Raw genomic sequence first — 27,544 nt, 5'->3', positions numbered from 1 at the left:
GGTTTCAAAGAGTGCCATTTTATATGGCGTACAGAAGTGCGGCGCTCGCTTTCATGCGGCGCTCGCTTACCGATTACGTTAGCTATCATACGAGATTCTCAAGCAATTCGGTGGGATCAAGTGGGGCCGACGGGGAGGAAAGCACTGAGGTACCTGCCAAACCGGGCAGCTATGGATTTGGGAACGGATTTTCCTACCGCATGCACTCTGGACTATGCCCCCTGAATGGCTCTCTCCCTCCTCCAGTGCGGGCTTGCAGAGACACTATGCCTAACTGGGAGGACAAGGGACTTATTTTCCAACAGACTCAGTCTGGATGTTTGGACAAGTCGGGTATTGTATGTAACCGGGTTACCAGAGTACAGTCTGTGACGCACTATCCGCTTCATCCACGGTTCGCTCCCAACACCTTAATCTGCTACGTCTTTCTCCAGGAGCCCGAACACCACGACATAACTTATCCCCAACAGCTGTTCGACTTCTTCATTTCCTCCCACTCTATCACTAGCCAAGCCACCGATCTCACCCTCCTTTTCCTTCCGCCCATTGGCTCGGTGTTGGTAGAATTGAGCTCAATACTCACCCGCGTCGATCTTTCTCTCGTTCATCTTCTCGGCCTCTTCCATACCGGACGAACGAACACTTCCACTGGTCGAATAATTGGTGACCTTGTCGCAGCTACAATCCCCAGTCTCCCGGATAGGGTCCCCTGTGATATCGTGGGCTGGGATTCCATTCCCATATCTTTAGAGTTCTGTTATATGTGCTTGTGGCCGTTCCGACCCTCCTGGACGCCACTGCTAAGCAGAATTAACTTTTGGCCCTCGCCTCCCCTTCTTTTGACAGCCCTTCATTCCCACTCCACATTGACATTCAATTTTGTGATCTCGACCCGATTTGCTTCCCCAGTCTGTGGAGACGCAGGTTTTCTCGATCGATGTCCTAGTACCATACTCTACTAACGCCTGTTTTGCGCATTCCTCATATCTCGGCGACGTGGGCAGATGTGTCCGTGATATCCCACCCAGAATAGGCCGTATGGGATCTTGTGTACGGCTTCTTGATCTCAAAAACGTCTCTGGAGCTTGATTTACAGCCATCTTCTGCGTACAACCTGTATATCTTCCTATGACTGGCCTCGGGTTTATGGTACAAGAGGACTCAATGGATATGCTCCTGCTGGAGCCGCATTCTTACTGATATCACTACTCCCTGTCTTCTACTACGCGCTTCCCCGGCTCCTTGAGACCCACCGCTTCCGGGGCGTTCTAAACCCCCTTGGACCATGTCGGATTCCAGATCGGACGCGGTAGATTCCAAGCAATCGACTCCCCTACGACGGGAACGGGCGCCCACCATCACCATCGATACTTCGGCCGTGACCTCGCCCACGGATCAGGGCGACCATCCGCCACCGCAGCTTTTGCCCGGCCCGTTGCAGCCTTCACTACACGTCTCCTCTGAAAATGTCGATGCAGCCGATACCAGCGCGCTTCTAAATAACGGCAGCGTATCCCCCTCCGATGGGCGATCGCCGGGCTCAGTCCGCTCCTTTACCTCGTCTGAGCCCAGGGACCACGATAGCAGGCCAACTTCCCCACACAACATCTCTTCTCCGACTTCAAAGATAACCGAGTCCATGCCCAACTCCAATTACCTGGCGGTGCCCGGCACCAGATCTCGGGGGAATTCGTTGGAGTCGGAAGAGACCAACCAGTCCACCGTTTCCTATGGTGGGGACACCTATGTGCCCACGGCATCCCAAGGGTCACGTGCGGATCTGGCGCATACGCTCATCGATGACGGGGACGCTTTAAAACCAGACCCGGGCCGGGAAGATGAATTCCAGGTGGAGGACAGCCGGTTCGCTTTTTCCCCAGGCCAGCTGAATAAAATGTTGAACCCGAAGAGCCTCGGCGCATTCCATGCTTTGGGTGGTCTCCAAGGCCTTGAGAAGGGCCTGCGAACCGACAGTCGCAGTGGCTTGAGCGTGGATGAAACCCGTTTGCATGGCACCGTTAGCTTTGAAGATGCAACGTCGAGGCACCCCGAGGCCCAGGCAAACCCTTCCACGCAGGCTACTCTGAAACGAACGGCCACAAATCAAACGAATTCTGCAGACAAACCTTTCTTTGATCGAAGTCGGATCTTTGGGTTCAATAAGCTCCCCGAAAAGAAACCCAAGAGCATATTTGAGCTGGCGTGGATCGCATACAACGACAAAGTCCTAATCCTCTTGACGATTGCGGCGGTCGTCTCGCTCGCGATCGGTATCTACCAATCCGTTACGGCTAAGGGCAACGAGCCTCGAGTGCAGTGGGTTGAAGGAGTGGCCATTATAGTGGCCATCGTGATCGTGGTGGTCGTGGGTGCAGCCAACGACTGGCAGAAGGAGCGCCAATTTGTGAAACTGAACAAGAAGAAGGAAGACCGGCTAGTCAAAGTGGTTCGTTCAGGTACTACCATGGAATTATCGGTTCACGACATCTTTGTCGGTGATGTCATCCTTCTTGAACCCGGAGACATGATTCCCGTCGATGGCATATTCATCGATGGCCACAATGTCAAGTGCGACGAGTCCTCGGCAACCGGCGAGTCGGACCTGCTCCATAAAACAGCGGCTCATGAGGTTTATCGCGCCATTGAGCAACATGAAAGTCTCTCAAAACTGGACCCGTTTATTGTGTCTGGCGCTAAGGTCTCAGAGGGGGTCGGTACCTTTTTGGCCACTTCGGTTGGGGTCAATTCGTCTTACGGAAGGACAATGATGTCGCTCCAAGACGAGGGACAGACCACCCCTCTGCAATCAAAATTGAATGTTCTTGCCGAATACATTGCAAAGCTGGGCCTGGCTGCCGGATTGCTTCTGTTTATTGTGCTTTTCATCAAATTCTTGGCCCAGTTGAAGAACATCGAAGGTGCAGATAATAAAGGCCAGTCGTTCCTTCAGATCTTCATCGTTTCTGTGACCGTCATTGTGGTCGCGGTCCCCGAAGGGTTGCCTTTGGCTGTTACACTAGCGCTTGCGTTCGCCACGACACGAATGCTCCGAGACAACAACTTGGTACGACTGCTCCGAGCCTGTGAGACTATGGGCAATGCGACAACAATCTGTTCCGATAAAACTGGTACCCTCACGGAAAATATGATGACCGCTGTTGCTGCGACTCTGGGAACGACTTTAAAGTTTGGAAGCAAGTCCCACAAAGCATCGTCGTCGGACGCATCCTCACATGGTGAACGAGAAGATCAGCGTGCTGACGGTTCATCAAACGCTCTTTCACCCTCGGAATTTGCCTCCAGCCTGGCGCGCCCAGTCAAGGAATTATTGCTCGACTCAATCGTTCTCAACTCCACCGCGTTTGAAGGGGAACAGGATGGAACGATGACGTTTATCGGGTCCAAGACTGAAACCGCTCTGCTAGGCTTCGCTCGAACCTATCTGGGGCTGGGATCGGTCAGCGAGGCGCGGTCGAATGCCACAATGGTTCAGATGGTGCCGTTTGATTCGGGTCGCAAGTGTATGGCGGTCGTGTACAAGATGGGCAATGGGCAATACCGAATGCTGGTGAAGGGTGCGTCAGAAATCTTAGCCTTGAAGTGCACTCGTATCATCCGCGACCCGACACAGGATACATCTGAGATTCCATTGTCTGACCACGACCGGTCCACATTGGACATTATTATGGCCCACTATGCCTCTCAATCATTGAGACCTATTGCGCTAGTGTATCGCGATTTCGAGCAATGGCCACCTCGTGGGGCTCCCACGCAGGAGGAGGACCGTAGCCTGGCGGAATTCGACCCTATCTTTAAAGACATGACTATGCTTGGTGTATTCGGAATCCAGGACCCCCTTCGGCCTGGTGTGACGGAGTCTGTCCACAAATGTCAAAGCGCAGGGGTCTTTGTTCGAATGGTCACCGGAGATAATATCATTACTGCCAAAGCTATCGCCCAGGAATGCGGAATCTTCACACCGGGGGGTGTTGCAATCGAAGGACCCACGTTTCGCAACCTCAGCAGTCGCCAGATGACCCAGATCATCCCCCGACTTCAGGTACTGGCACGATCCAGCCCCGATGACAAAAAGATTCTCGTCACTCAGCTCAAGAAGTTGGGAGAGACGGTTGCGGTCACCGGTGACGGCACGAATGACGCTCCGGCCCTCAAGACGGCTGATGTGGGTTTCTCCATGGGAATTTCAGGCACCGAAGTGGCCAAGGAGGCTTCAGATATCATTCTCATGGACGACAACTTCACCTCGATTATCAAAGCCATGGCCTGGGGACGGACTGTGAACGATGCGGTCAAAAAGTTTTTGCAGGTAGGGAAGGTCTCGTAAAAGGCGCGAGGACACTGGTTGCTGATTATCCGATAGTTCCAAATCACCGTCAATATTACCGCCGTGCTCCTTACGTTTGTCTCTGCAGTGGCCAGCAGCAATCAGGAATCAGTCTTGACGGCGGTGCAGCTTCTGTGGGTCAACCTGATCATGGACACCTTTGCTGCACTTGCTCTTGGTAAGTCTTTACAAACTCTTCTCCGACGAATTGGTTGGCTCTAGTGGTCTTCTAACAAGACATAGCGACTGATCCTCCGCCCCATGATATCCTCAACCGCAAACCTGAACCGAAATCCAGCCCGCTCATTAACCTGACCATGTGGAAAATGATCATCGGGCAGAGCATATACCAACTGGCCGTCACATTTGCCTTGAACTTTGTCCATTTGTATGACGGCCGAGAGCATCAGACATTAGTCTTCAACACATTTGTATGGATGCAAATTTTCAACCAGTGGAACTCCCGCCGGATTGACAACAAACTCAATATTTTCGACGGTATCTTCAGAAACCGATGGTTTATCGGCATTCAGTTTATCATTATTGGTGGCCAAGTCCTGATCATCTTTGTCGGAGGAGAAGCCTTCTCGGTTACCTGGCTGAATGGTCCTCAGTGGGGAATCTCTTTAGTTCTTGGGGTGATCTCGCTCCCCATTGCGGTGATCATCCGCCTGTTCCCCGATTGGATTATTGAAAATATGTTACCCAGTTTCCAGATCCGTAGGAAGAGACCGGAGCTTCTAGTGTCCGACGAGGATCGACGGTTTGAGTGGAATCCTGCCCTGGAAGAGATCCGTGACCAGCTGCGGTTCCTCAAGACTGTCCGTGGAGGACGGTTGAGGCATCTCAAGCATAAGTTACAACACCCCGAGGAGTTCCTGCCGAGATCTCGCAGCGGCTCTCGATCGCGAGAAAACTCGATCCCTGGGACCCCCCAGGGCGAAGGGACCATTACTCCACCGCCGCCCGCTAGCCCTGACTCGCGGTCTCGACGACGGACCCGATCCCGGTCGAATTCGACATTTGGGCCCGCCGCTGCCATGGCTGGTATAGTTGCTGGTAGCATCGCTGGCTGGTCGCCCATCGAACGGGCACCGTCGGACGGGGAGCCCTTCAAATACGACACCAGCCCGCACGGAGGCCTGGACAAGCAACAAGGCATCGAAATCCATCCTGAGACTGCGGCGGATGACCAAATCGTGGGAGAGTATCACCTACCGTCGACCACTCCTCCGAGTCAGAACCCCGACCTTCTCCCTTTCTTCGAGTATGCACCGCCAGAGCGGGCCCTATCACACCGGAGTAGGAGATCGACTTCCCGTCTATCTCGATCCAGTCAGAGCTAAGCATGATATGCATGCCGATTGAGCGTTTCTCCGTCTTCGCTTGTCGATATTAATAGATCCGATACGTTGGGTGCCTTTCAACGATGTATTCTTACGATTCTCGTCGATAGCGCTTGTGGTTCAGAACGGTCTACGATTTTTTGTTTTTTCATTCCCTTCCCTGCTTAGAGTCTGACTGCCGAATACTGAATTTTAATGCCTAGCGATCTGTTGGCGTCCGTGGTTGAAAAAGGCACTTTCCACTTTACTGTTCATAGACTCTTGTCTCGCATCGGGATGGGTTGGCGCAAGTGATGGGTTGCTTCGCTGTACATATTGCTGTGGGAGTCTTAAATACACTGTAATTTCTGATTATTATTGAAGGAGTGATCTCTCATATCTACCCCCATTCCACATAAGATATCAACAAGATAGATTAATTACCCTTCCTGAAATTTGCCCCCAGCGCTTCCAACACAACCTCCCTCCCTTGCTGATCCAGCTTGACTCTAGCCTCAAACCCCACCAACACCCCATTCCCCAACTCCACCATCTCATACCGCGTGCTCGACTTCCCTGGAAAAAACGACTTCTGATGGCTCGTCACGAACCAGAATCCATCCACCTGCTCGCCCACATACACATACATGATTTGGATGCGTTCCTGACGTCCGAACTCGAATTGTTTGGTGGGACCATCCACGCAGAGTCCAACCTCCGCATGTTGCCCGTTGGCCCAGACGATGCGCATCCCCGAGAGTGTACGGTCTATCTCCCAGGTTTGGATCGTTTGGATGGGCGTTGTACTGGGGGTGGGCATAATAGTTGCTGGTTTGGTCGAGGGACTGGGTCCGAGAGGAGGGACCGGGGGGTTGGAGATGTATTCTTTAGACATTTTTCTTTAATCTTTCTTTCCCTGTTTGTGTTTTTTTTGGTTGTTTGTTCTTTCCTTGTCTCTCTTAGTGTTGTTTTGTTACCTGGTTTTGTTTTGTGTAGCTGTGGCACTAGATATAAGTGAGTGGTTAACTCATCAATGTAGGCAACTAGGATAACCAAGTAGATACATGCGTCGGCTTAGTCCTAGGACCAGGAAGGAAGATGGTTCTTCTAGGTGGTCGACTCGTCAATCAGACGCAATTTCAATGAAATTCGAGTCACGCGGTCTTGGTGTAACCTGGCGGTCCTATCGGAAAAGGATGGGTGGATGGAACCAAAAAGGCAGATCAATAGGTGGTGGAAGAAATAAGGTTGATCTTGGAAACAAATTCTAATTAATTAATTCTAACCAGTGTGTGTGTGCATGTGCCTAATATAAAGGTGTTTATTTGGGTGTATTATTTACTGTGGTGGTAGTTAATAGTAACAGATGAATTAAAGTAAGGTAAAAAAGTCTAGACTGTTTCCAACCAGATCACTGCAGATCATAGCATCAATCATTAGTTATGGCAATATCCAATCCCCGTTCTACATAACCCCTGTATTGGTCTGAAATCCAGGTCTGTCATTGGAGATCTTTACATAGATATTTAGTTGCATGGACGCCACAGCCCCCTTCATTGTGGCTCTCTGTGTGAATGGATTCACTCTGGCTGAGGATCTGGATCTGGATCTGGATCAGAGCCTGACAGTATGTAAAGAATAGGAGTCATATCTGATGCTTTACATATTCATCTCTTGATCGGCCCCCTCCGTAAAGTATCCATTAACTGCTTAGCAACGACCTTTTCACCTGTCCATTTATCAGTGCTTATGCTTGCTCATTCATTTTGATGGTCATTTCGATCCTACTACTTCTTTCCTTCCACCAATTATCCCCGCCGAAATTTCTCAGTCCCAAAGTCCGTATCAATCATGCTGAAATCGAACCCATCATTTGTGCCAGCAACATGCCGGTGCATGTTGACTTCGACCCGGATGTCCAGCTCTCCGGAGAAACCAACGTCTTCGTCGTCAGGCGCATAAGCTGAAAGCACAGAGCATCGCGACAACCTGGGCTAGCGGGATGACCTTGATGTAAGGATCCTTTCTCGTCCTCCTTAAACATTCGCTAGACAGGTAGATTTATAGATAGTGAACTAAGTCTCTCATAGTCAATGCGCTCGCCAGAGTGAACTAGATCCTCGTTGTCACATCGCCTATTATGTCTGGGATGAAAAAGGCTGTCGGAAAAGTCTCTTCCATACGATCTTCTCCTACGAGGAGGAGGCGTTCTTCAAAAATTGCGCTCATTGAGAACCATCCCCACCGCCCAGACCAAGACACGACAGCAATTCCACCTCGTCTACTTCTTCCATATCGTCCAGCACCGCGGGAGTTAGTGATGACTCCGCACTGTGTGCAACTGCGAACCCTTCTGTGGAGACATCCCCGCCTCCGGTATGGGAGAGACGATGTCAATTGGAGAGTCTACCTCTCAAGTCGAGTGGCCATCGCAATATGTACCGCCCTTGAAGCTTCTCTGGTATGTGTGTTGAAGAGAATAAAATGAACTTGAGCTGACTTGGTTTGTTCTGGTTCACATGTTATATCTGTTGCATCGGCTGCTTTACCTTTATTTGGACAGGGTTATTCAATGAGGGTGTGGTGGTTAATGGATCAAATTGGATGATTGATGAACGTGATGCATGTGGAATCAGATTGAAGCGAGTGATACATAGCATGGGATTTCACTTCAGCGGAGGAAAATCTTTAGCATCGAAGTTGTCACATGGGATTGCAATGTTCTATTCGGGTTGGTACGAGGTACGATTCACCATGAGGAGGCTTCTGCACGATCCTAGAATATGCAGTCTTCATCATCATCTGTCGGCATATCGAATCTGGATCGTAATCATCCATTAGCTTAGTACCTTAAAATGAGTGTCATTATAATGACTTGCTTCGCCTTGAAAATAACTATTGACCCAAAACCAGAAGTTGTAGTATATTTAACAGCACCAGAGATTTGTCTTCGAAACATGCAGCATCAGTTCAGGACAGGATCTTAAGGTTCTATTGCACAGGCTGGAGGATTTCATCTAGGGAATGGCAGACCTATCGGTTGGTTTTGTTTTGAATGGAGTACAAGGTCCGTCTTTTTGAGTTGCACACTGACGACATTGTCCGCATGTCCGCAGCTCGGAAGGCGAGTATATCAGAGACTCTAGGTAGAAGCCACCGAAGCCATTAACGTGTATGTCCTGTCCTCCCAGAATTATCAATGTGACACAAACAAGGTACGGACATGAGTCGCATTCCCTGTATAACGGTGTTGTACATAGCCTTACTGTCACTCCAAATCAGCGGAACCCTTGATTGCTCCAGCCGCACTTAAGTACAGACAACAAATCACTTACATATTTGTCGAACTTTTCTTCTAATTTAGACATCAGCAGTTACTGTGCTGGGAATCCTGCTTTCGAGTACTGATAATCATTTGCTTCCCCTTGCTTCCCGTGCATACCAATGACTACTGGAGGGCTTGACACCCAGTATCTCTGGTATGAGGAACAAATCACGTAATAGCAATGGGCTGATAGTGGATTGGCTCAACGTAGCGACGACTATCACTATAATGGACTGGTGCATTGCATTCGCGCTGGTACTCAACTTAACGCGGAATTCCTAGCCCTTGTTCGGTAGTGAACGATCCAATTCCCCCCAGAGAATTGGATGATGTGAAACCAGTCCATAGAATCTGGAGATGCATGTGCACCTATTCTACTCTGATGCGCACTGCCCATGGAATGTCATTTCTCAGGTAGTGCAGGTGCTACGCAGAAAGAGGGCAGATGTCAACCCACTACCACCGAGCAAAGGGTTCTTGCTTGCCTGGTATCCTCCCCTTTCTTTGCTCCCGGGTCCTTTGTGTCTATATATACTCGCCTTTGGCCCACATCTCATCACTTTCCCCGACCCATCCATCTTTCAGTTTTGAAGAGGGGGAGCATATGATCAGCCTGTCCTGCGGAGAACCCTCCAGTCCCCTATGAGCCAGTATGATGTCAGACGCTGAAAAGGACCATGGATCGTCTTCTCTACAAAGTGTTGCACATGGTGAATTGGAATACCAGGCTCCTGCAAGTCGCGAATCGAGATACCAAAAATGGGCGCGAAGCATCAGAGGCCTGGAGACCCGTGGTATTGAGCCTGTTCCCCTGCACGAACGCCTCGATCCCAGCGCAGCAGGCCTACTCCACATGCTGCTCATATGGTTTAGTATGGGAATGTCTCTAAACAATATCGTGGTAGGATCCTTAGGGACATTGGTCATGCAGCTTAGCTTCTCCGACGCCATCCTTTGCGCCATTTTTGGAAACCTCCTGGGAGGCATGGCAGTTGGCTGGATGAGCACCTGGGGCCCCCGGAGTGGACATCGAACACTTGTATGGTCCATCTGTTGCGCAAACTTTCGGCCTGTTAACTTCCCTGGCATTTCCTCTTCCCCCGACTTCATCCGTTTGAATGATTATTGAAAGGCAGAAATGGCTTACGGCTCAGTTCTCTCTATGACAGATCGTGGCGAGATATTTCATGGGCTACCACCCCAGCAAAATCTGCTGTTTATTGAACATATTGACAAACTTGGGTTATGGAATGATGAACAGTATGGTTGGGGGGCAATTGCTGGCTAAGTTATCTGGCGGCACTGTCTCCGTTATTGTCGGCATTGTCATTGTCGCGCTTGCCAGTTGGGCCATGGCAACCTTCGGAATGCGTATTTTCCAACTCTATGAAAGGTGCGAACCCTGCCATCCAGTTCGACTAGAAGCTCTCCTAGTGGCTGTAGTGACTTTGATGCAACAGATTTGCCTGGCTACCCCAACTGATAATCCTCTGCGTTCTCACCGGTTCGGCTGGTCCATATTTTGATTTCCACAGTCCATCTGTTGGATCCTTGGAGCAAATAAATGTGAGTCGTCTGGCGTTTTTCTCACTTTGTCTATCAGCCACCCTTTCATGGGTGCCATTATCCTCAGACTACTTTGTGAACTACCCTCCGAGTACCCCGAAGTGGAGGACATGGTCCATGACCACAATCGGGCTTTGTCTATCGTTGACAATAACCTTTCTTCTGGGTGCTGGCCTTGGTTCGGGTGTTGCCAACACTCCGAAGTGGGCAGACATATACGATGGAACTCCGGGAGGACTGCTCATGGCGGGTTACTCGAGGCTGGGAGTCTTCGGCAAGATTTGCGCTGCCATAAATGTTGTGACAGTCGTTTCCAATAATGCCCCTGGCTGTTACTCCATGGCCATGAATTTCCAGATGATCGGAGACATGTGGGCGAAGATTCCCCGGCCTGTCTTCACCGTGCTCAGTACCATTACCTACGCAGTCTGTGCGATTGGAGGTCGCAATTCTTTATATGAGATTTTCAAGAACTTTCTACCACTGATCGGATACTGGGTTATTATCTGGTTCACGATCGTTGCAGAGCAAGATTTGTTCTTCAATCAGAGAGATTTTGACTGGTCTGCATGGAATGTTCGCCCGAAACTACCCGTAGGAATGGCTGCTAGTGTGGCTTTCCTGGTCGGGTGGGTAGGGGCTATCATTGGGATGGTAGGTTATTTCTTCCGATTCCCCAATGGCGGCTTTTTGTTGACTTCTTATTGCAGAGCCAGGTCTATTACACCGGCCCGATTGCACAAGCAATCGAGGGTGGCTGTGATTTAGGAATCTGGCTTGGATTTGGGTTCACGGCTGTCATATTCCCACTGCTGAGGATACTAGAGCTTAGGATTATTGGCCGCTGAAGGACCGCATTTCCTGGTTCTGGTTGACGAGATACGGGGTAATATAGGATGATTCCACATCTCGCCTCATTAAGGCTGTGCATCTCTAAATCGGATAGGATGGAGATCTCGAGACATCCGACAGAAGACGCTGTATGTACTCATCATCATTGTCTCCTTGAATTGTGTATCATAGCCTGAGGTGTCTCATGGATGTCAGAAATGATGGTTTTACGGAAGTAGGTAGACAGGATTTGGCTTTTAGTTCTCACTAGAATGAAACAAACCGTCCATAAACAGCGCTTCTACTGCGCATGAAACTCCAGGAATTCCTGTAGAATTAAAGGCTCTTTTTTTTTTTTTTTTGATTTGTCTTCATGAGTCAAGATGGATACAACCGCTGTGGTTTAGGTTTGATGGGAAATGCTTGGTTGGTGGGGATGAAGATCGTCACGAGGCATAAACAAATTGAACCAGTTGGGTGTGCGGGGAAAAGAAAAGAAAAACGGGAAATGTGACTGAGAACTTGAGCACTTCAACTTTTCATCGTACATTAGATTCCCTTCTATTTGCCACATGCAACACTCCCCTCTACCCTAATTTCTTCAGTCTCGTCTTGGTGGTAATTCCCGGCGTTGTGAGCCCAAGGTACAAGGTACTTTGTGATGGACAATGGTACTGGGGACCAGCTTGTGGATGGCTGGAACACTTTTCCCCCTGCAATCTCTGTCACTCTAAATGTCTCATTTCGCCAGGTTCAACAGTACGCGGTACTAATTCTAGCCGCATATCCAATCTTGGTTTCTCTGCTTCGGTTCCGTCGAGTTCGATGGCTGCACCAAAAGTACAGCTACCCCACTCGCGAGTCCCTGTCGCGTATGACAGATGATGACGCCTGGGCGATCCAGAAGGTTTTGGCCCAGCTCGAGTTCCCTTTCATATTTATCAAATCCCTGCAGTTTGCGCTTTTCAGGGTTTGTTTCCCCCTGTAGCCCTTTGTTCCTCTGTGTGTTCTACAACTGACGCGCGCCATACATAGACGTATGGCATTCCTACTATATCAGGGCTACTCGCCAACACCAAGCAGTTGTCCGACCCGGAGCTGTCTCTCAAACGCTATGCCGATACGGTCGTCTTCATTCAGGAGTTTATAAGCCAGGCTCCATCTTCTATCCGGTCTTGCTCTTCCGTTGCGCGTACCAACTTTATTCACAGTGGGTACCGCGCTTCGGGCAAAATCCTGGATGATGACATGCTGTACACGCTGGGCCTATTTGCCATCCAGCCAGTCCGGTTTATCGAGAAGTATGAATGGCGCAGCCTGACTGATGTCGAAAAGTGCGCTTTGGGGACGTTCTGGAAGAGCCTGGGCGATGGTCTGGGGGTCAAGTACGATGCTCTCCCGTCAGGAAAGACAGGCTTCCGCGACGGCCTGCACTGGCTCGAGGAAGTCGCGGCCTGGAGCGACGATTACGAGGTCCGTTGCATGCTTCCGAATATCACGAATCACCAAACAGCCACATACACAGCCGCGATTCTGCTATACATGGTTCCCAGGCCATTACAGCATATTGGGCATAAGTTTGTGTCATTTATGATGGATGAACGCCTACGGAGGGCCATGCTGTAAGTGAAAGGGATGAATCGGTTGTTGAGTTTTTCGATTTTATTTTGTCGGCGTCTGACTCAATTCAGGTATGATGATCCACCAGCATCGTATACTAAAGTGTTCTCGTTTCTCTTGTCGATGCGTCGATTTGCAATGCGCTACCTAGCGCTTCCTCGGCCTTATCTGTTTCGTTACAACAGCGTTGCGGAGCATCCAAACGAGCATGATCGCCTCTTCTTGACCAAATGGGACGCCGCACCATACTACGTTAAGCCGACTTTCTGGAACCACTGGGGTCCTACGGCGTGGCTCACGTGGGTGATGGGCCGCCCGCTTCCAGGGGACGAGGGGAGCAAATACTACCCGCAAGGTTACTACATTCCTGACGTTGGGCCTAAGTATTTCGAAGGCAAGGGTAAAAAAGCACTAGAGGAGACAATGGAGGAATTGAAAAGTTCGCGAACGGGTCAATGCCCTTTTCATTGATTTCTGAGACTTCTAGTATGGCCAAACTCTTTATATAGCTAAGCGACATTCCAGACAGATTGCAAACTATAAACATGAAGTGTGAGTATTTTGTTGGATTCTCAAAGCGCAACAACTAGCAAGCGGCAGACTTCAATAGCACCACCTAGAAGGTTGGTTGAAAAGGCATTTTGGCAAATTCAGTAGTGATAGTTAACTAAACTATTTGTATTATGTCAACCATCGCAGTCCAGCTAAGCCGGTACTTAGGTAGCAAACACGGTGAATAATCGGCAAAATTGAAAACCGCTTTCCCAAATAGGTTCAAGCAACAAGCCCAATACCAATTGTCGGTCGCTACGTAATCACCTAAGGCGGCACAGAAAGCAAGGCGAAGCGACCTCTCCCCGCGGGTCTCGACCTTTGCTTTCGATTTTCCAAATCCATGTCTGTTGAATAGTCTACATATTTGTCTCTGCCACCCCTTTACCTTCTCCTCGCGAGTTATGGCGTCACCGAGTCCTGAGGCCAACTCAAACGCTGCGCCTTCGAATAATTTCCCTCAGGATCCTTCGGAATTCGACAGCGATCCCCGGGTCTCGTTCTCCAAGTTGGACGGCAAGTTCATCCTGGAAACAGAAGACGGACATGAGTTTGAATACAATACGGTATTGAAGCGGTGGATTCCGACGGTGTGTGTGCGCTTTCTCTCCAGCTCGGGGACCCCTGTTGTGCTTCCCAGCTGTTGAAAACCTTCCCTGTGTTCTTGTGTTCTTCTATTTTCCTTTCATTTCATTTGTGAGTGCGCAACAAAGCGTCAAGGAGACATTTTTTCCGCTGTAGATATGCTAGATCAGCTATAACTCGCATGGAACTTGGCTGGTTCGTGAAACTGATTCCGTGGTGGGCGCATCTCTGCGCGCCCGTGGGTGTTCTCCAGGTCGATGATGACTTGCTCCGACAACAGCAAGAAGCCTACAAAGTCCAAGGTGTAGATGAGAATGAGGAAGTGACGGCACAGCACTTGAAGAAAAAACGGAAGCAACAGGTAGCTGCCGATGAAGTGAGTAACGAAATCGCTACCCTTCTAGACCCTCTTCATCGCTCTTGGGAGCCGCTGGTTGGGAAGCAAAGACTAACGGATATCAATATAGGCCAACACACAGAAACAGAAGAAGCAGCGTGTAAATACGGCCGTATTCGTCTCGTCCATCCCTCTTGATGCGGATTTCGAAGAAATTCAGCATGTCTTCTCCAAATGCGGTGTCATTGCCGAAGAAATTGACAGTGGCCGCCCCCGGATCAAGATGTACATGGATGATGACGGGAAGTTCAAGGGTGAAGCACTCGTCGTTTACTTCCGACCTGAGTCGGTTAATCTCGCAATCCAGATGCTGGATGATTCAGACTTCAGATTCGGTGTCACGGGGCCTCAGGGGCCCATGCGAGTTCAAATCGCGGACTTCTCTTTCAAGAGCCAGCAAGATGCACCGACCAAAACCAGTATGAAAGACAGGAGAAAAATCATTCAGAGAACGCAAAAGTTAAATAGGTAGAGATAGATCCACTTGGGCAATGAGTTACGAGTTAACATGCTAATCATCTACAGCAAACTCGCCGACTGGGATGACGACGACCCATCTACGCTACCAGAAACCAATTCCAAGTTTGAGAAGACTGTCATTCTGAAACACATGTTTACCCTGAAGGAGTTGGATGTATGGATCCCTAGAATAAGCCATTTACTAATGTAATCTATAAGCATGAGACTGACCTGTTGAACAGGATGATCCGGCGGCCATCCTAGATATCAAAGAGGATATCCGTGAAGAATGCTCCAAATTAGGAGAGGTGACCAATATTGTGTTATATGACAAAGAGGCCGACGGGGTTGTTAGCGTGCGCTTCATCGAGCCCGAAGCTGCGAAGCACTGCGTCCGGGTGAGTTTATCTTACATCAGGCTTTTTTGTTTCTGACCGCCCCCCCCCAAAATGTTTCAGTCATTGGTACTAATTGTTTGCTGGGCCCAGGTCATGGACGGTCGCTTCTTCGGTGGGACCCGTGTCGAGGCATATATCTCAGATGGCAGTGAGCGCTTTAAGAAGAGCAATGATAAACGAGCAGCATTGGAGGATCTAGCAGAGAGGGGATTTGATGCTGAGGACTCCGAGGAGGAGCAAAGGCTGAATGAGTTTGGCACATGGCTGGAAAGTTCTAATGCTGAAGTTAAGTGAGTGATGGAGATTGTATGCATGTACAATAATAGCAGAGAAACCATTGTCTACAGAGTACTCCCTGGTGCCGCCTATGTACGTGAATATTAACAAGCACGAAGCCCAAGAAATCTGGTTCGCGTTTGTGGGTGATTGTTCCTGTGACGACGCCATACCACATTGGGACGCCCCTATTTCCATGCCCAAAGAAAGATGCGCTAAACCCGTTCTGGATGTTGACTTAGTTGTTGATCCTCCCGCACACTTTCACCGCTCAACCCATCCTTCTTCCTTCTTTTTCTCCTTCTTCTCCTCTCCATCTGGACGCTCTTCCGGTCTTTTCATCTTTCGTCTATCCACGCCATCTGTTATTAGCTGAATTTTCCCATCAATACTGTCAAAACCTCCTCCACAATGCGTGAGATCGTACGTGATGCCCTCCCCCTGAACCCCCCTCTAGACGCGTCTCTGTTGGTTCCCTGTCAGGGGACCCCACCAGTTCTGTCCGACTTGGAATGCTAACGAATTTCTTTCAACTAGGTTCATCTTCAAACTGGCCAGTGTGTAAGTCTGAAGCAATTATAATGGGGGTAGACCTTTATGGAATCAGTCACTAAACTGCCTTGGGATTAATAGGGCAACCAAATCGGTGCTGCGTTCTGGTACGTCAATATAGGCAATTGGAGTCTTCTGGGTCCAAATTCTTTTGAGCTTGGGCTATACAAGACCTGTTTATTTCTACGCATGAGTACTGACAATGGAAATAGGCAGACTATCTCCGGAGAGCACGGCCTTGACGGCTCCGGTGTGTAAGTACAGCCCGCCTACATTACGAAATGAGGAGCAAAAAAGGCAGTGAAAGGAGAGGCGCATAGCATGATCATGTGTCTGATGGAATGAATAGTTACAATGGCTCCTCAGACCTCCAGCTGGAGCGCATGAACGTCTACTTCAACGAGGTTCGGATGTCTCCCATATCATCCAGGAACAGGTTCTGACTTCTTTTTTCTCCCCTAGGCTTCCGGAGGCAAGTATGTTCCTCGTGCTGTTCTGGTCGACCTGGAGCCCGGCACCATGGACGCTGTCCGTGCCGGTCCCTTCGGCCAGCTTTTCCGTCCCGACAACTTCGTTTTCGGCCAGTCTGGCGCTGGTAACAACTGGGCCAAGGGTCACTACACAGAGGGTGCCGAACTAGTTGACCAGGTTGTCGATGTTGTTCGCCGTGAAGCTGAGGCTTGCGACTGCCTCCAGGGTTTCCAGATCACCCACTCTCTCGGTGGTGGTACTGGTGCCGGTATGGGTACCCTCCTGATCTCCAAGATCCGTGAGGAGTTCCCTGACCGCATGATGGCCACCTTCTCCGTCGTCCCCTCCCCCAAGGTCTCCGACACCGTTGTTGAGCCTTACAACGCCACCCTGTCCGTTCACCAGCTTGTTGAGCACTCCGACGAGACCTTCTGTATCGACAATGAGGTATGTTTGGAAATTCTTTGGGCCATTGAGAAAACTGCGCATGGACTCCCGAACGCTGACCTATGTAGGCTCTGTATGACATCTGCATGCGTACCCTCAAGCTCTCCAACCCGTCCTACGGTGATCTGAACCACCTGGTCTCTGCCGTCATGTCCGGTGTGACCACCTGCCTTCGTTTCCCCGGTCAGCTCAACTCCGATCTCCGCAAATTGGCCGTCAATATGGTTCCCTTCCCTCGTCTCCACTTCTTCATGGTCGGCTTTGCTCCTCTGACGAGCCGTGGCGCTCACTCTTTCCGTGCTGTCACCGTTCCCGAGTTGACCCAGCAGATGTTCGACCCCAAGAACATGATGGCTGCTTCTGACTTCCGTAACGGACGCTATCTCACTTGCTCCGCTATCTTGTGCGTAATCTTCTGGCTCTTGAATGTGAAGTGTACGTAATGGATACTGACTCGCTGTCTAGCCGCGGTAAGGTCTCCATGAAGGAGGTCGAGGACCAGATGCGCAACATCCAGAGCAAGAACCAGAGCTACTTCGTCGAGTGGATCCCGAACAACATCCAGACCGCTCTGTGCTCCATTCCTCCCCGTGGTCTCAAGATGTCCTCCACCTTTATCGGAAACTCCACCTCCATCCAGGAGCTTTTCAAGCGTGTCGGCGACCAGTTCACTGCCATGTTCCGCCGCAAGGCTTTCTTGCATTGGTACACTGGTGAGGGTATGGACGAGATGGAGTTCACTGAGGCTGAGAGCAATATGAACGATCTGGTTTCCGAGTACCAGCAGTACCAGGAAGCGTCCATCTCCGAGGGTGAAGAGGAATAGTAAGTAACTTAGACATGGTGAAAGTGCCTACTTGGACGGCCGTGCTAACTGACTCACAGCCTCGAGGAGGAGCCCCTTGACCAGGAAGAGTAAATGTCTTCAGTTGGAAGTGTCGTGAATTGAGATCCGCTCATCGTAATACCCCTGATAAGCCTACGTTCTATGGCTCTGGCCTGGCCACAGGTCTTTGTCACCGAATTATTTTGATGGAGCGTTTTTATTTCTTTCCTGTTAATTTTGAGTGGCCGATAGAGCCCTTAACCTACCTATTGAAATCCAATAGCACATAGTATTAAATGCTTGGCCATGCCTGCCACGGGATATGTCCGTACTTCATGTAGGATTACATCTTGTAATTAACCCTAGGGAGATTGAAACAAACATCCACACTAGGAGCTTTGTCCGGTGCACCACTTTGCCAAACTTCGTGATCTATAGGGCTCCTTGTATGCAATAACCAAGGTAGTTCTTGTGACAGAAATACAAAGAGAACCACGTACATTAGCTAAGCATCTTTCCTCTCCATTTCAAAGTGTATATTAGAGTAAGGCTGGGTGTGAAAATAGCAATGTGAGGTGATATATTAACATTGCAGTATAGTCCTAATAAACAGCAGTCCTAGAGCAGGAATATAGCACTCCGTAGGCTATTCAGTGGATATCCATATCTGCGGTAGGTCATGTGGAAATACGATATAGAGGAAGGTAAAGAAATGGATACTGAGCTAAAGACGCGGAATATGCAACAAGATAGAATAGCGCAATTTCCTAATGGAGAGGGTATGAAGAATGATGGAAGAATTATATACAGCTCATAGGTTTATTTATTGCTTGAGCCACGTGATTCTTATTTGCTGCTATTGAGCTTCCATCAATCAAAGAGCACGTATACATCAAACCAGGAGCTAACAGAATATCTTGAGGCTCCTATGTGACTATCGATTATGGCTTCACTGAAGCCCAGGTTTTAGTTGGTCAAATGGTTTTGTCTTGACAGAGTATATGACTGATTTGTACAGATTCATTGATAGTAAATGAGTTAGAAGGTTTATTATAGATTTTTATGTATCATTTCTTCTCGTGAAGATTAAAATATAAGCTTTGGGAGATATGGTATGATGTGTATTATTTGTTTGATATATTTACAACGATAAAATCTAGGAAATAGACGAAAGAAACAAAGAAGACAACTGGGGTATTGAGAATAAGAAAAGGGAAAGGGAAAGGAAAAAGATAGGTATTAGATAAAGAGTAAGGCTTAAACTGTCTTCTCGACACTCATTCCGTGCCCTTCTGTCGGCGTCACGGTGCGCTTGGATGATACATCACCGTTTTCACTATTTGGAGCACTGATCACGTCACGGGTGATTTCGACATAATCATACTGTATTTGGATTCCACGAGTCATTTTCTAGTTTATCTTGATTTCCTGCAGATGAAATGGGAGAGGGAAGACTTACGGCGAATTCACCAATTTCGGCATCGTCAATGCCCATGATTTCATCCTCCTCAGGAGCACGCAGGCTAAGACCAGGGATCAGGTTGATGAGGAAGAGGATAATACAACTTCCGAAGAACGAGTATGCCATTCCAGAGACTGAATCGGCGAGCTGGTAGCCCAGTTGCACGTAGTGATGATTGATCCACCCGCCTGTAATTTCCGTAGTGCCGTCCAGACGAGCGATGTAGTCGCTGTTGTCGAAGGAAAAAGGTTAGCTATTTTGTCTTGTCTTGTCTTGTTTCAAGGGATGGATGGTAAGGATCAATTAAACACTTACGCAGCGAAGAGACCAGTCAACAGATTACCCACGAGGCCGCCAACAGCATGGACGGCAAAGATATCCAAAGCATCGTCGACGCGCAGGAGGTATTTGAGCTTGGTGGCATAGTTGCAGGCAACGGCACCCACGACACCAAAGATGAACGATGCCCAGGGAGTCACGAAACCCGATCCTGGAGTGATGGCCACCAGGCCGGCAATCACGCCGGAACAGAAGCCCACGGTGGACCACTTGCGTTCCAGGCGGTAGTCGAGCAAACACCAGGTGATGCCGCCCATCGAGGCCGCGAGATTGGTCACGACGGCGGCCATCACGGCTCGCAGGTTGGCACTCAGGGCGGAGCCAGCATTAAACCCGAACCAGCCGACCCAGAGGAATACCGTGCCGATGACCACGTGGGTGACGTTGTGCGGGCGGTAGTTGAGCTCATGGGTTCCATGTCCGCGACGCTTACCGAGCATCAGAGAGTAAGCTAGGGCTGTGCAGCCTGAGGCAATGTGGACGGGTGTGCCTCCAGCATAATCTAAACCTCCCAATTTATTAACCCAGCCAGAAGTGTTCCAGGTCCAGCAGGCGATAGGGTCGTAGATGACGGTGGTCCATATGAAGCTGAAGACCATGCAGGGAAGCATACGGCCACGTTCAGCGACAGCGCCCACCGCAAGAGCGACACTAGATGTGATCTGTTAGGCAAGGACGTAAGGAGGAAACCATGATGGCAACGTACGTAATGCAAGCAAACATGCCCTGGAACACGGCAAACAGAAGATCCGGCACCTTGCTGCTACCCACTGAGGGTGCAGCCAGAACACCCTTCATCCCGAAGTTCTCCAAGTCACCGATGTATTTCCCAGCTGTGTGAGAGAAGGCCAGCGAGTAGCCCCAAAAGAACCATTGGAAAGAGACGACTCCGACCGACATGAGGGAGAGCCACAGTAGGGAAAGTGCTGATTTTCGGCGGGCGAGGCCTGAGTAGAAGAAGCTAGTTCAATGGAGCCGTCAGTAACAGCTCTGTTATCCTACGTAAATAAATGGGGGAGCTATTGCATACCCAACACCCGGGATCATCAACAAAACAAGAGCTGTTGACACAATGACCCAAGCAATATCACCGGACTAGTAGAGAGATTGGCTGACTTGCGCATTGGTCTCAGGGGGACTATGGACGCTTACGCTGTAGAAGATATTGAGATCCTGCGTCATGGAATCACCTCCAGTGCCGGTCTCCGTTCCATTGTAGGGGATGGGGTATTCCGCCATGGTATATGACGAGTGTCACAGAGCAGAGTCGGGGCCCCGGTGCAGCTGGCGGGATCAATAGGGGAAGGAGTGTTGTCTGTGCGTGTACGCTGAGCTGGTTGTCGAAGGGGAGACAGGTCCAAACACTCCTACCAAAGCTCTATACAGGAGTCGAAAGGAAGGACGGAGGGGAAATATGACAGGGAAAGACATGAGATAAGTAAACCCTATGCTAGAGTGGATACTCCGTACTAATGTATCGAAAACCCATCAGCTCCACATCAGCTGGGATTTGATATTAGAGCCAAAGCGCATCCAGCCTAAAGGTTGATAAGGGCGAGGAATACGGACGCGGACCATGACACGCGAAATAGGGTAATGTGCTCTCAGCGCTATATCTTTCGTTAATTCATTAAATCAATCCATCGTTCCTTCACCTCGCTTATTTCTTCGAATCTCGGAGTCCCAGACCATGGAAATCGGGTGTTTGTAAGGGAGCCACCAACCAGTAATTTGGAGAGACTAGACGGTCGGTTACTAGGTTTTCTGGAATCTGAATTGGACAGGACCGATGCTAGATAGGAAGGCAGAAGCCAATCATACAGAGCCAGTTATCTCACCTCACTCTGCCTATCAGAATGGCTTGTCAACCGGACTGCAATCTCGCCCAGACAGGACTCATCTCCGGGACGTGGGGAGATCGCAATGTTTCCTGAGATTCTTGAGGATCACATCAGAAGAGCACATCCCAAGACCCTCAGCTGAACCACACTTACTTCAATAGTCGGCGGAGAAGGAAGAGTGATAGCTGGGCACTAAGGCACTGAGAGGTCCTATCTGGGCTGTTATCTGCCAATCAGCGTCCCGCGATGGGCTCTTATCATTCCCATTCCTCCCACACATTGTTATGACAACCTCCGAACTAAAGACTGACTGTAGAGGAAGTGAAATAGCATCACGATAGACAAGCCCTTGGCGTTAATGAGAGAGTCAGAGCCCGGGAGGAAGGTTCATTGGTAGATGCTCTAGTTGCCCAGTCTCTATACAGCTGCATCAGATTCACCCCCACTCAGAGAAGAGTGATCACTGACTGTAGCTGTACTTCCAGCTAGAGCACCTCAACCAAGGGGCCTATAATGTATGAGCTAGAGGGAGCTACAAGGTACGTTGTAGGTGGTTGGAAGTGGTATGATAAGACTGCCCGCTCCCATTGGCCAGAAACCATAGCGTGTGGCCTTGGCTCTTAGGCATCAGATTCATCAAATAAACTGACTAAACCTTTCACTAATGCAGCTGTCGAAGTAACATATCCTATATTAGCACTCGATAATCTTTAGCCTGATATATTCAAGGTTCGTGGTTTATACGGTGGTTACCTATGGCGAAGTGTATCCCCATCGTAGTCCAGGAAATACTACAGAGATCAAATATATCAAGGTACCTTTGACCAGAGCATAATATAGCTGTGCGAGTACTTCATCCCTGGGTCAGCTTTCATTTCCTCCTACAGTTCATTCTTGTGTCTTCTGAGTCTCTTATAGTCATGCACCTATTATAGAAAATGCTATGTATGTACAGTATTGGATATAAATTGCTCATGCTAGTCACATTAAGGTTAGCCGGGTAGGTTAGTTAACTAGTATGATTGCTTAGTCATCCAGTTAGCTCCAACAACGACAGTTCAGGTTTGGCGCAATCTATCTCCAGAGTTGCTGCCATGCTAATATTCGTCTAATTATAACTGTGTGCTCTTTAGGCGTTAATTTAACCACTTATTTGATTCAAGAGCCGTCTCGTCTCCTGCTAGGGCCATTCCCCATCAGCCACTGATAGGAATGCAACGCCACATCCCCTATCTTTCCGTACAAGGCTCTACATCGTGATCTGCCATCGAACAGAGCTCATCGGGACCGTGGGTTGCCCGAATCATGGAGCTTCCTGACATAAACAATCATGATTCGGATGGCTCGGGGTCTTCTGACGAGCTCCTCCAGCAATCGTATACCCTTACGAACTCGAGCTATTCAGAGAACTTCGACAATCCTGTCCATACTACCCCAGCTACCACCATTGCCTCCTCGCCTCCCCCGTCGCTTCCTAGTGGCTTTCCTTCTTGGTCCAGCTCTACACCTTCGCGTCCTCGGGGTGCCAGCGTTGGCACGCCATCTTCTCTGGACCAGGCGCCGTCCCTGGATGGCGCTCCGGCATCTGACCTCAGACCCCAGCGCCCGTCAGCTCCCGCCCGAACGCCGTCAAACACCTACGCTCCCCAACGGCGCCCACCGCAGTACATTAGCCTCCAGGACGACCGCCAAAGAACCTCTTCGAACAAGCGAAGCCAAAGGCGGGACCCAAATGCTCAATACCGGGCCCAGGAGAAGGCATATGTCCAACGGATCCGCGCAGACCCTCAGGCATGGTATAGCCATTTCGAGGAAGCCCAAAATATGGGCGTGGCCGTTGGGGATTCGGATTTGGAGGAGCCTTCGCCATCTTCAGAGGCCCCTTTTGAAGACGACGCTTATGACCCTGACATCCAGCTTTTCCTGACGGATGATAATCTACCAACTCTCGAAGAACTTAAGAATCCAAAGAATCAGGAGAGACTGGAATGGCACTCAATGTTAGCATCCGTGCTTAAAGGAGACGTTGTGAAGCAGGAGAAACAGCGACTCCTGGGTTCCGCTGAAACGAAGCGGTCGGCGGCCCAGAACAATGCCATATGGTTGGGGCTCAGGGCCAAAACGTGTGGTCGGAGCGTCGCTCTCCAACAGAAACTCATAGAGGAGGCACGGGCTGGTCTGGGGCCAATCATCGAGGATATCATCAAGTTCGAGATCAAGGGGGAGACAGAAATCGGGAAGCCACCAATCCAGCAGGTCGAGGATATTGTGGAACAGATCGAGAGGTGTGAGATGCTTTATTCGACGCACAAGGAGCTGGAAACCGCTCAGCCTCGTGTTGCATCGGAGGAGTTCTGTTCCAGCCGCGAGGCAGTTTTTGCGTGGCACAACACCACAATTCTCATCAACACGGAGCTTGCTATCTTACGGAACTGGGTGGGAAATGATGAGCTTGACTTCAGCAAGACCAGGGACAAATCAACCAACAGCGATCTTTCGGATGAGTCGTCTTTTCTTGACCGCATCATGAAGGAGGACGGACTCAGGACACTTCAGGGCAGACATAATATGTTAAACGGCATCGGTGAAGTGATTCAAAAAGCGAAGAGTACCTTGATTGAAAACGCAAAATTTTTTGCCAAACGGCATCTGCCTCCGTACATCGAGGAACTTCTCACCTTAATCAATTTCCCCTCTCGCCTCATACAAGAAATCATACGTGTGCGACTGTCCTACGCTAAGAACATGAAGGATCCTGCTCAGCAATCCCCTATCTTGGTCGACCAAATGATCTCACAATTTCAAATTTTGATGAGGGTTGCAGTTGAAATAAAAAAGCGATATTTAGACATCGCCAGACCTGAACCGGGTTGGGATCTTCCTCCTTGCATTGACGAGAACTTCGATTCTGTGGTTTTAGACGCTCTCAAGTACTACTTTCGACTTTTGAATTGGAAGCTGAATGCGAACAAAAATACTTTCAAGGAAGCAGAAATTCTTGAGCAAGACTGGGAATTTTCGAATCACATTGGGCGCCAGCTTGAGGGTGGAGATATCGAAGTGGCCGAACAATTTAGGTAAGTCTTCGACTAGTCGCAAAAACAGAAAGGTGGACTGATTAGATATTAGTGCTCTGACGGCAAAATCCCTCCAACGTTTAACGGTCCATTTCGAGAGAGAGTTGACTATACTTCCCAACGAAGACCCGGCAGACATGGATAAGCGTTACAAGAGCGTGCTGGATTCGACTCGAATTCGCCAACGGAAGCTCTACCGATTCTCTAGATTCTTGCGGCAGCTTTTCGAGAACGCGACAGAGTACAATATTTCAACGGAAATTGCGTATGAGTTTTTCGAGGCGCTACTCATCTCGGATCATTTTCTCATCAAATCCAACATCTCAGTAGGCCAAAAGGGAGTCTATCTGTTTGCTCATCCTGCGTTGTGGGATCGTTCGGCCGACATCCAAGCCATCCTAAGAACGTCATTTCGCGAAGAGGATCTACCTAAAGACTCAACTAACGTGCCATACCTCCTGGTAGTCCGGCCCGAGAAACCCCTATCCTGGGCTGGCAGGGAGATGGTGGTGGAATTGCTGGACCAGCCTACAGACCTGCGAATCGCCAAACTTCGTCTTGTTGTCGAAGGAACGCAGCAACGCTTAGCTAGTGCTAGACAAGAGCTGGCAAAGCTGACTGGAATTCAGCTCGACATGGCTATTGAGCAGCGCGCTAATCTTGGACGTGTCAACGTGGAACTTAACAAGATAAAAAAGACCTCGTTCAAATTGTCCATGACCATTATGGACAGCGTGGCTATCATTAGAGACCAGCTCAAGGAGAGAGGCATCGAAAACCCCGATTTGATCCAGGCCTGTTATGCTTTCGCCACAGAGTTTGGTAATCGTTCTTCAAATGTCGACCCTAATAGACGGGCAATGAATAGCGCAAGGCTTGTAGAACTGTCGCTCGACTGGGTGTCTTTCGTCTGCGATGACTGTGACGCGGCTGATCGGAAAACATTTAAATGGGCCGTGTCTGCTCTTGAATTCGCGATGGCTATAACCTCCAGCCGGCATCTGCTTTCCATTGATGATGCACAGTTTGCCTCTCTGAGACAAAAGGTCGCCGGATGTATGTCGCTTCTTATATCTCACTTTGATATTATGGGTGCTCGGTCCTCCCGTGCTGCGCAGGCTGAAAAACAGCGAATGGAGGAGCGCGTAGGAGGAAGAAAAATTGGCACCGGCAGGATCTTAACAGATGAGGAAGCGACAAAAGTCGTTCGTGAACAGCGGCTGGCCCACTTACACGATATCGAGAACAGAAGGGTGGAAGAAGACGCGAAGCGTCAAGCATTGGGTAGAGTGCTCGAGGGATCCAATGAAGCCGACAGATCCCTCACGGTCCTGTCTTCTTCTGCCACCAATGTTACTCTACGGTGGCAGCAGGGACAATTTATTGGAGGCGGAACGTTTGGCTCTGTCTATGCAGCAATCAATCTGGATAGCAACTACCTCATGGCTGTCAAAGAGATCCGGCTACAAGACCCGCAACTCATTCCAAAAATTGCCCAGCAGATTCGCGATGAGATGGGCGTTCTCGAGGTACTTGACCATCCTAACATTGTGTCCTATCACGGTATCGAAGTTCACCGCGACAAGGTGTATATATTCATGGAATATTGCTCTGGAGGTTCCCTCGCGAGTTTACTTGAACATGGCCGTGTCGAAGACGAAACAGTTATCATGGTTTATGCTCTCCAACTGCTTGAAGGATTGGCATATCTACACCAGTCTGGTATAGTCCACCGCGATATTAAGCCCGAAAACATTCTGCTTGACCATAACGGCATCATCAAATATGTCGATTTCGGCGCTGCGAAGATTATTGCCCGTCAGGGCCGCACGGTTTCCCCCATGGATGCTTTTGCTAGCAACGGTCCCAAGGAGGCCCTTGTTCCAAAGGATGCCCAGATGGCGCAACAACGAGGCAAAAATCAAAAGACCATGACCGGAACTCCAATGTACATGTCTCCGGAGGTCATCCGCGGAGACTCCTCAAAATTGATCCACCGTCAGGGTGCTGTCGATATCTGGTCCCTGGGATGTGTCATCTTGGAAATGGCCACCGGCCGTCGTCCCTGGTCCACCCTGGACAACGAATGGGCGATCATGTACAATATCGCGCAGGGTAATCAGCCCCAATTGCCCACCCGGGATCAGCTCAGCGATCTCGGAATCGACTTCCTCCGCCGCTGCTTCGAGTGCGATCCTCTGAAAAGATCGACCGCAGCAGAATTACTCCAACACGAATGGATCGTCTCCATCCGACAACAGGTTGTCCTTGAGCCCGCAACCCCAAACAGCGACCACGGCAGCAGCTATAGTTCTAGTTCCTCTAGTCGTCAGAATTCCGCATATACTGAATCTATACGCGTTTCCTCGCCATAAAAATCGTTCTCTTCCTCTCTCTTCCTCTCTTTCTCTCTCCCTCTCTTTCTCTCTCGGTTTTCTATTTCTCGGCCATTATCAATGTCATCTCCCCAAAACCCACCTCGCGATCGCCTCCAATACACGAAAAGATTGCATTTGATACCCTACAACTGCTACCGTAAAATATTATGTATTTGTTTATATTTCCCAATATTGCATCCTTTTTTTTTTTTTTTTTTTGACCTTGATTTCAATGGCCGGCTAGCTCTTTGCTTCCCCATCTCCTTTTGTTTTATTTTATTTTCTTTTATTTTCTTTTCTTTTTTCCAAATGTATATAACGATGCTCAGAAATATGAAAGAGTTCGATTATCCGTGTTCATATCTAGGTAGTATAGGTAACTAGGGCCTGAATATATTACAATGCACCCACCCCATGCAAGAGGTCATACTATAAAGGAAATGGACCAAGCCATGTGCTGTGATAGATAAAA

General features: G+C 49.4%; 7 protein-coding genes across 7 annotated transcripts; 5 read left to right on the top strand and 2 right to left on the bottom strand.

Annotated features, from left to right (window-relative positions):
- Window positions 1–1,285: 1,285 nt before the first annotated feature.
- pmcA (putative P-type calcium ATPase) lies at window positions 1,286–5,691 on the top strand (the record flags this gene model as incomplete). The annotated part of the gene is made up of 3 exons (XM_033565638.1): window positions 1,286–4,327; window positions 4,382–4,523; window positions 4,589–5,691. The coding sequence occupies 3 exons, from the start codon at window positions 1,286–1,288 to the stop codon at window positions 5,689–5,691; spliced, it is 4,287 nt and encodes a 1,428-aa protein (XP_033431395.1).
- A 415-nt stretch (window positions 5,692–6,106) lies between these two features.
- ATNIH1004_000934 (uncharacterized protein) lies at window positions 6,107–6,565 on the bottom strand (the record flags this gene model as incomplete). Its single annotated transcript, XM_033565637.1, has 1 exon — window positions 6,107–6,565. One exon carries the CDS (start codon window positions 6,563–6,565, stop codon window positions 6,107–6,109), a length of 459 nt encoding a protein of 152 aa, XP_033431394.1.
- Window positions 6,566–9,647: 3,082 nt separating this feature from the next.
- ATNIH1004_000933 (uncharacterized protein) lies at window positions 9,648–11,409 on the top strand (the record flags this gene model as incomplete). Its single annotated transcript, XM_033565636.1, has 5 exons — window positions 9,648–10,034; window positions 10,165–10,388; window positions 10,456–10,561; window positions 10,766–11,215; window positions 11,272–11,409. The coding sequence occupies 5 exons, from the start codon at window positions 9,648–9,650 to the stop codon at window positions 11,407–11,409; spliced, it is 1,305 nt and encodes a 434-aa protein (XP_033431393.1).
- A 644-nt stretch (window positions 11,410–12,053) lies between these two features.
- On the top strand, window positions 12,054–15,697 carry ATNIH1004_000932 (U2 snRNP complex subunit CUS2; the record flags this gene model as incomplete). The annotated part of the gene is made up of 10 exons (XM_033565635.1): window positions 12,054–12,362; window positions 12,428–13,014; window positions 13,084–13,395; window positions 13,923–14,130; window positions 14,205–14,260; window positions 14,315–14,525; window positions 14,617–15,014; window positions 15,072–15,180; window positions 15,248–15,403; window positions 15,494–15,697. The coding sequence occupies 10 exons, from the start codon at window positions 12,054–12,056 to the stop codon at window positions 15,695–15,697; spliced, it is 2,550 nt and encodes an 849-aa protein (XP_033431392.1).
- A 393-nt stretch (window positions 15,698–16,090) lies between these two features.
- On the top strand, window positions 16,091–18,068 carry TUB2_1 (tubulin beta chain; the record flags this gene model as incomplete). Its single annotated transcript, XM_033565634.1, has 9 exons — window positions 16,091–16,102; window positions 16,217–16,240; window positions 16,313–16,338; window positions 16,444–16,485; window positions 16,581–16,635; window positions 16,694–17,149; window positions 17,218–17,552; window positions 17,615–17,974; window positions 18,035–18,068. The coding sequence occupies 9 exons, from the start codon at window positions 16,091–16,093 to the stop codon at window positions 18,066–18,068; spliced, it is 1,344 nt and encodes a 447-aa protein (XP_033431391.1).
- Window positions 18,069–19,232: 1,164 nt separating this feature from the next.
- AMT1 (ammonium permease MEP2) lies at window positions 19,233–21,015 on the bottom strand (the record flags this gene model as incomplete). The annotated part of the gene is made up of 6 exons (XM_033565633.1): window positions 19,233–19,358; window positions 19,435–19,666; window positions 19,753–20,427; window positions 20,483–20,737; window positions 20,807–20,871; window positions 20,929–21,015. 6 exons carry the CDS (start codon window positions 21,013–21,015, stop codon window positions 19,233–19,235), a joined length of 1,440 nt encoding a protein of 479 aa, XP_033431390.1.
- A 1,907-nt stretch (window positions 21,016–22,922) lies between these two features.
- sskB (putative MAP kinase kinase kinase SskB) lies at window positions 22,923–27,069 on the top strand (the record flags this gene model as incomplete). The annotated part of the gene is made up of 2 exons (XM_033565632.1): window positions 22,923–24,694; window positions 24,747–27,069. The coding sequence occupies 2 exons, from the start codon at window positions 22,923–22,925 to the stop codon at window positions 27,067–27,069; spliced, it is 4,095 nt and encodes a 1,364-aa protein (XP_033431389.1).
- Between the last annotated feature and the right edge of the window lie 475 nt (window positions 27,070–27,544).

This window comes from Aspergillus tanneri (assembly GCF_003426965.1).
Source record: "Aspergillus tanneri strain NIH1004 chromosome Unknown AapTan_2_pilon_pilon_pilon, whole genome shotgun sequence".
Lineage (NCBI taxonomy): Eukaryota > Fungi > Ascomycota > Eurotiomycetes > Eurotiales > Aspergillaceae > Aspergillus > Aspergillus tanneri.
Note: the sequence above shows the minus strand (reverse complement) of the source record. Positions and strands in the feature narration are given on the sequence as shown.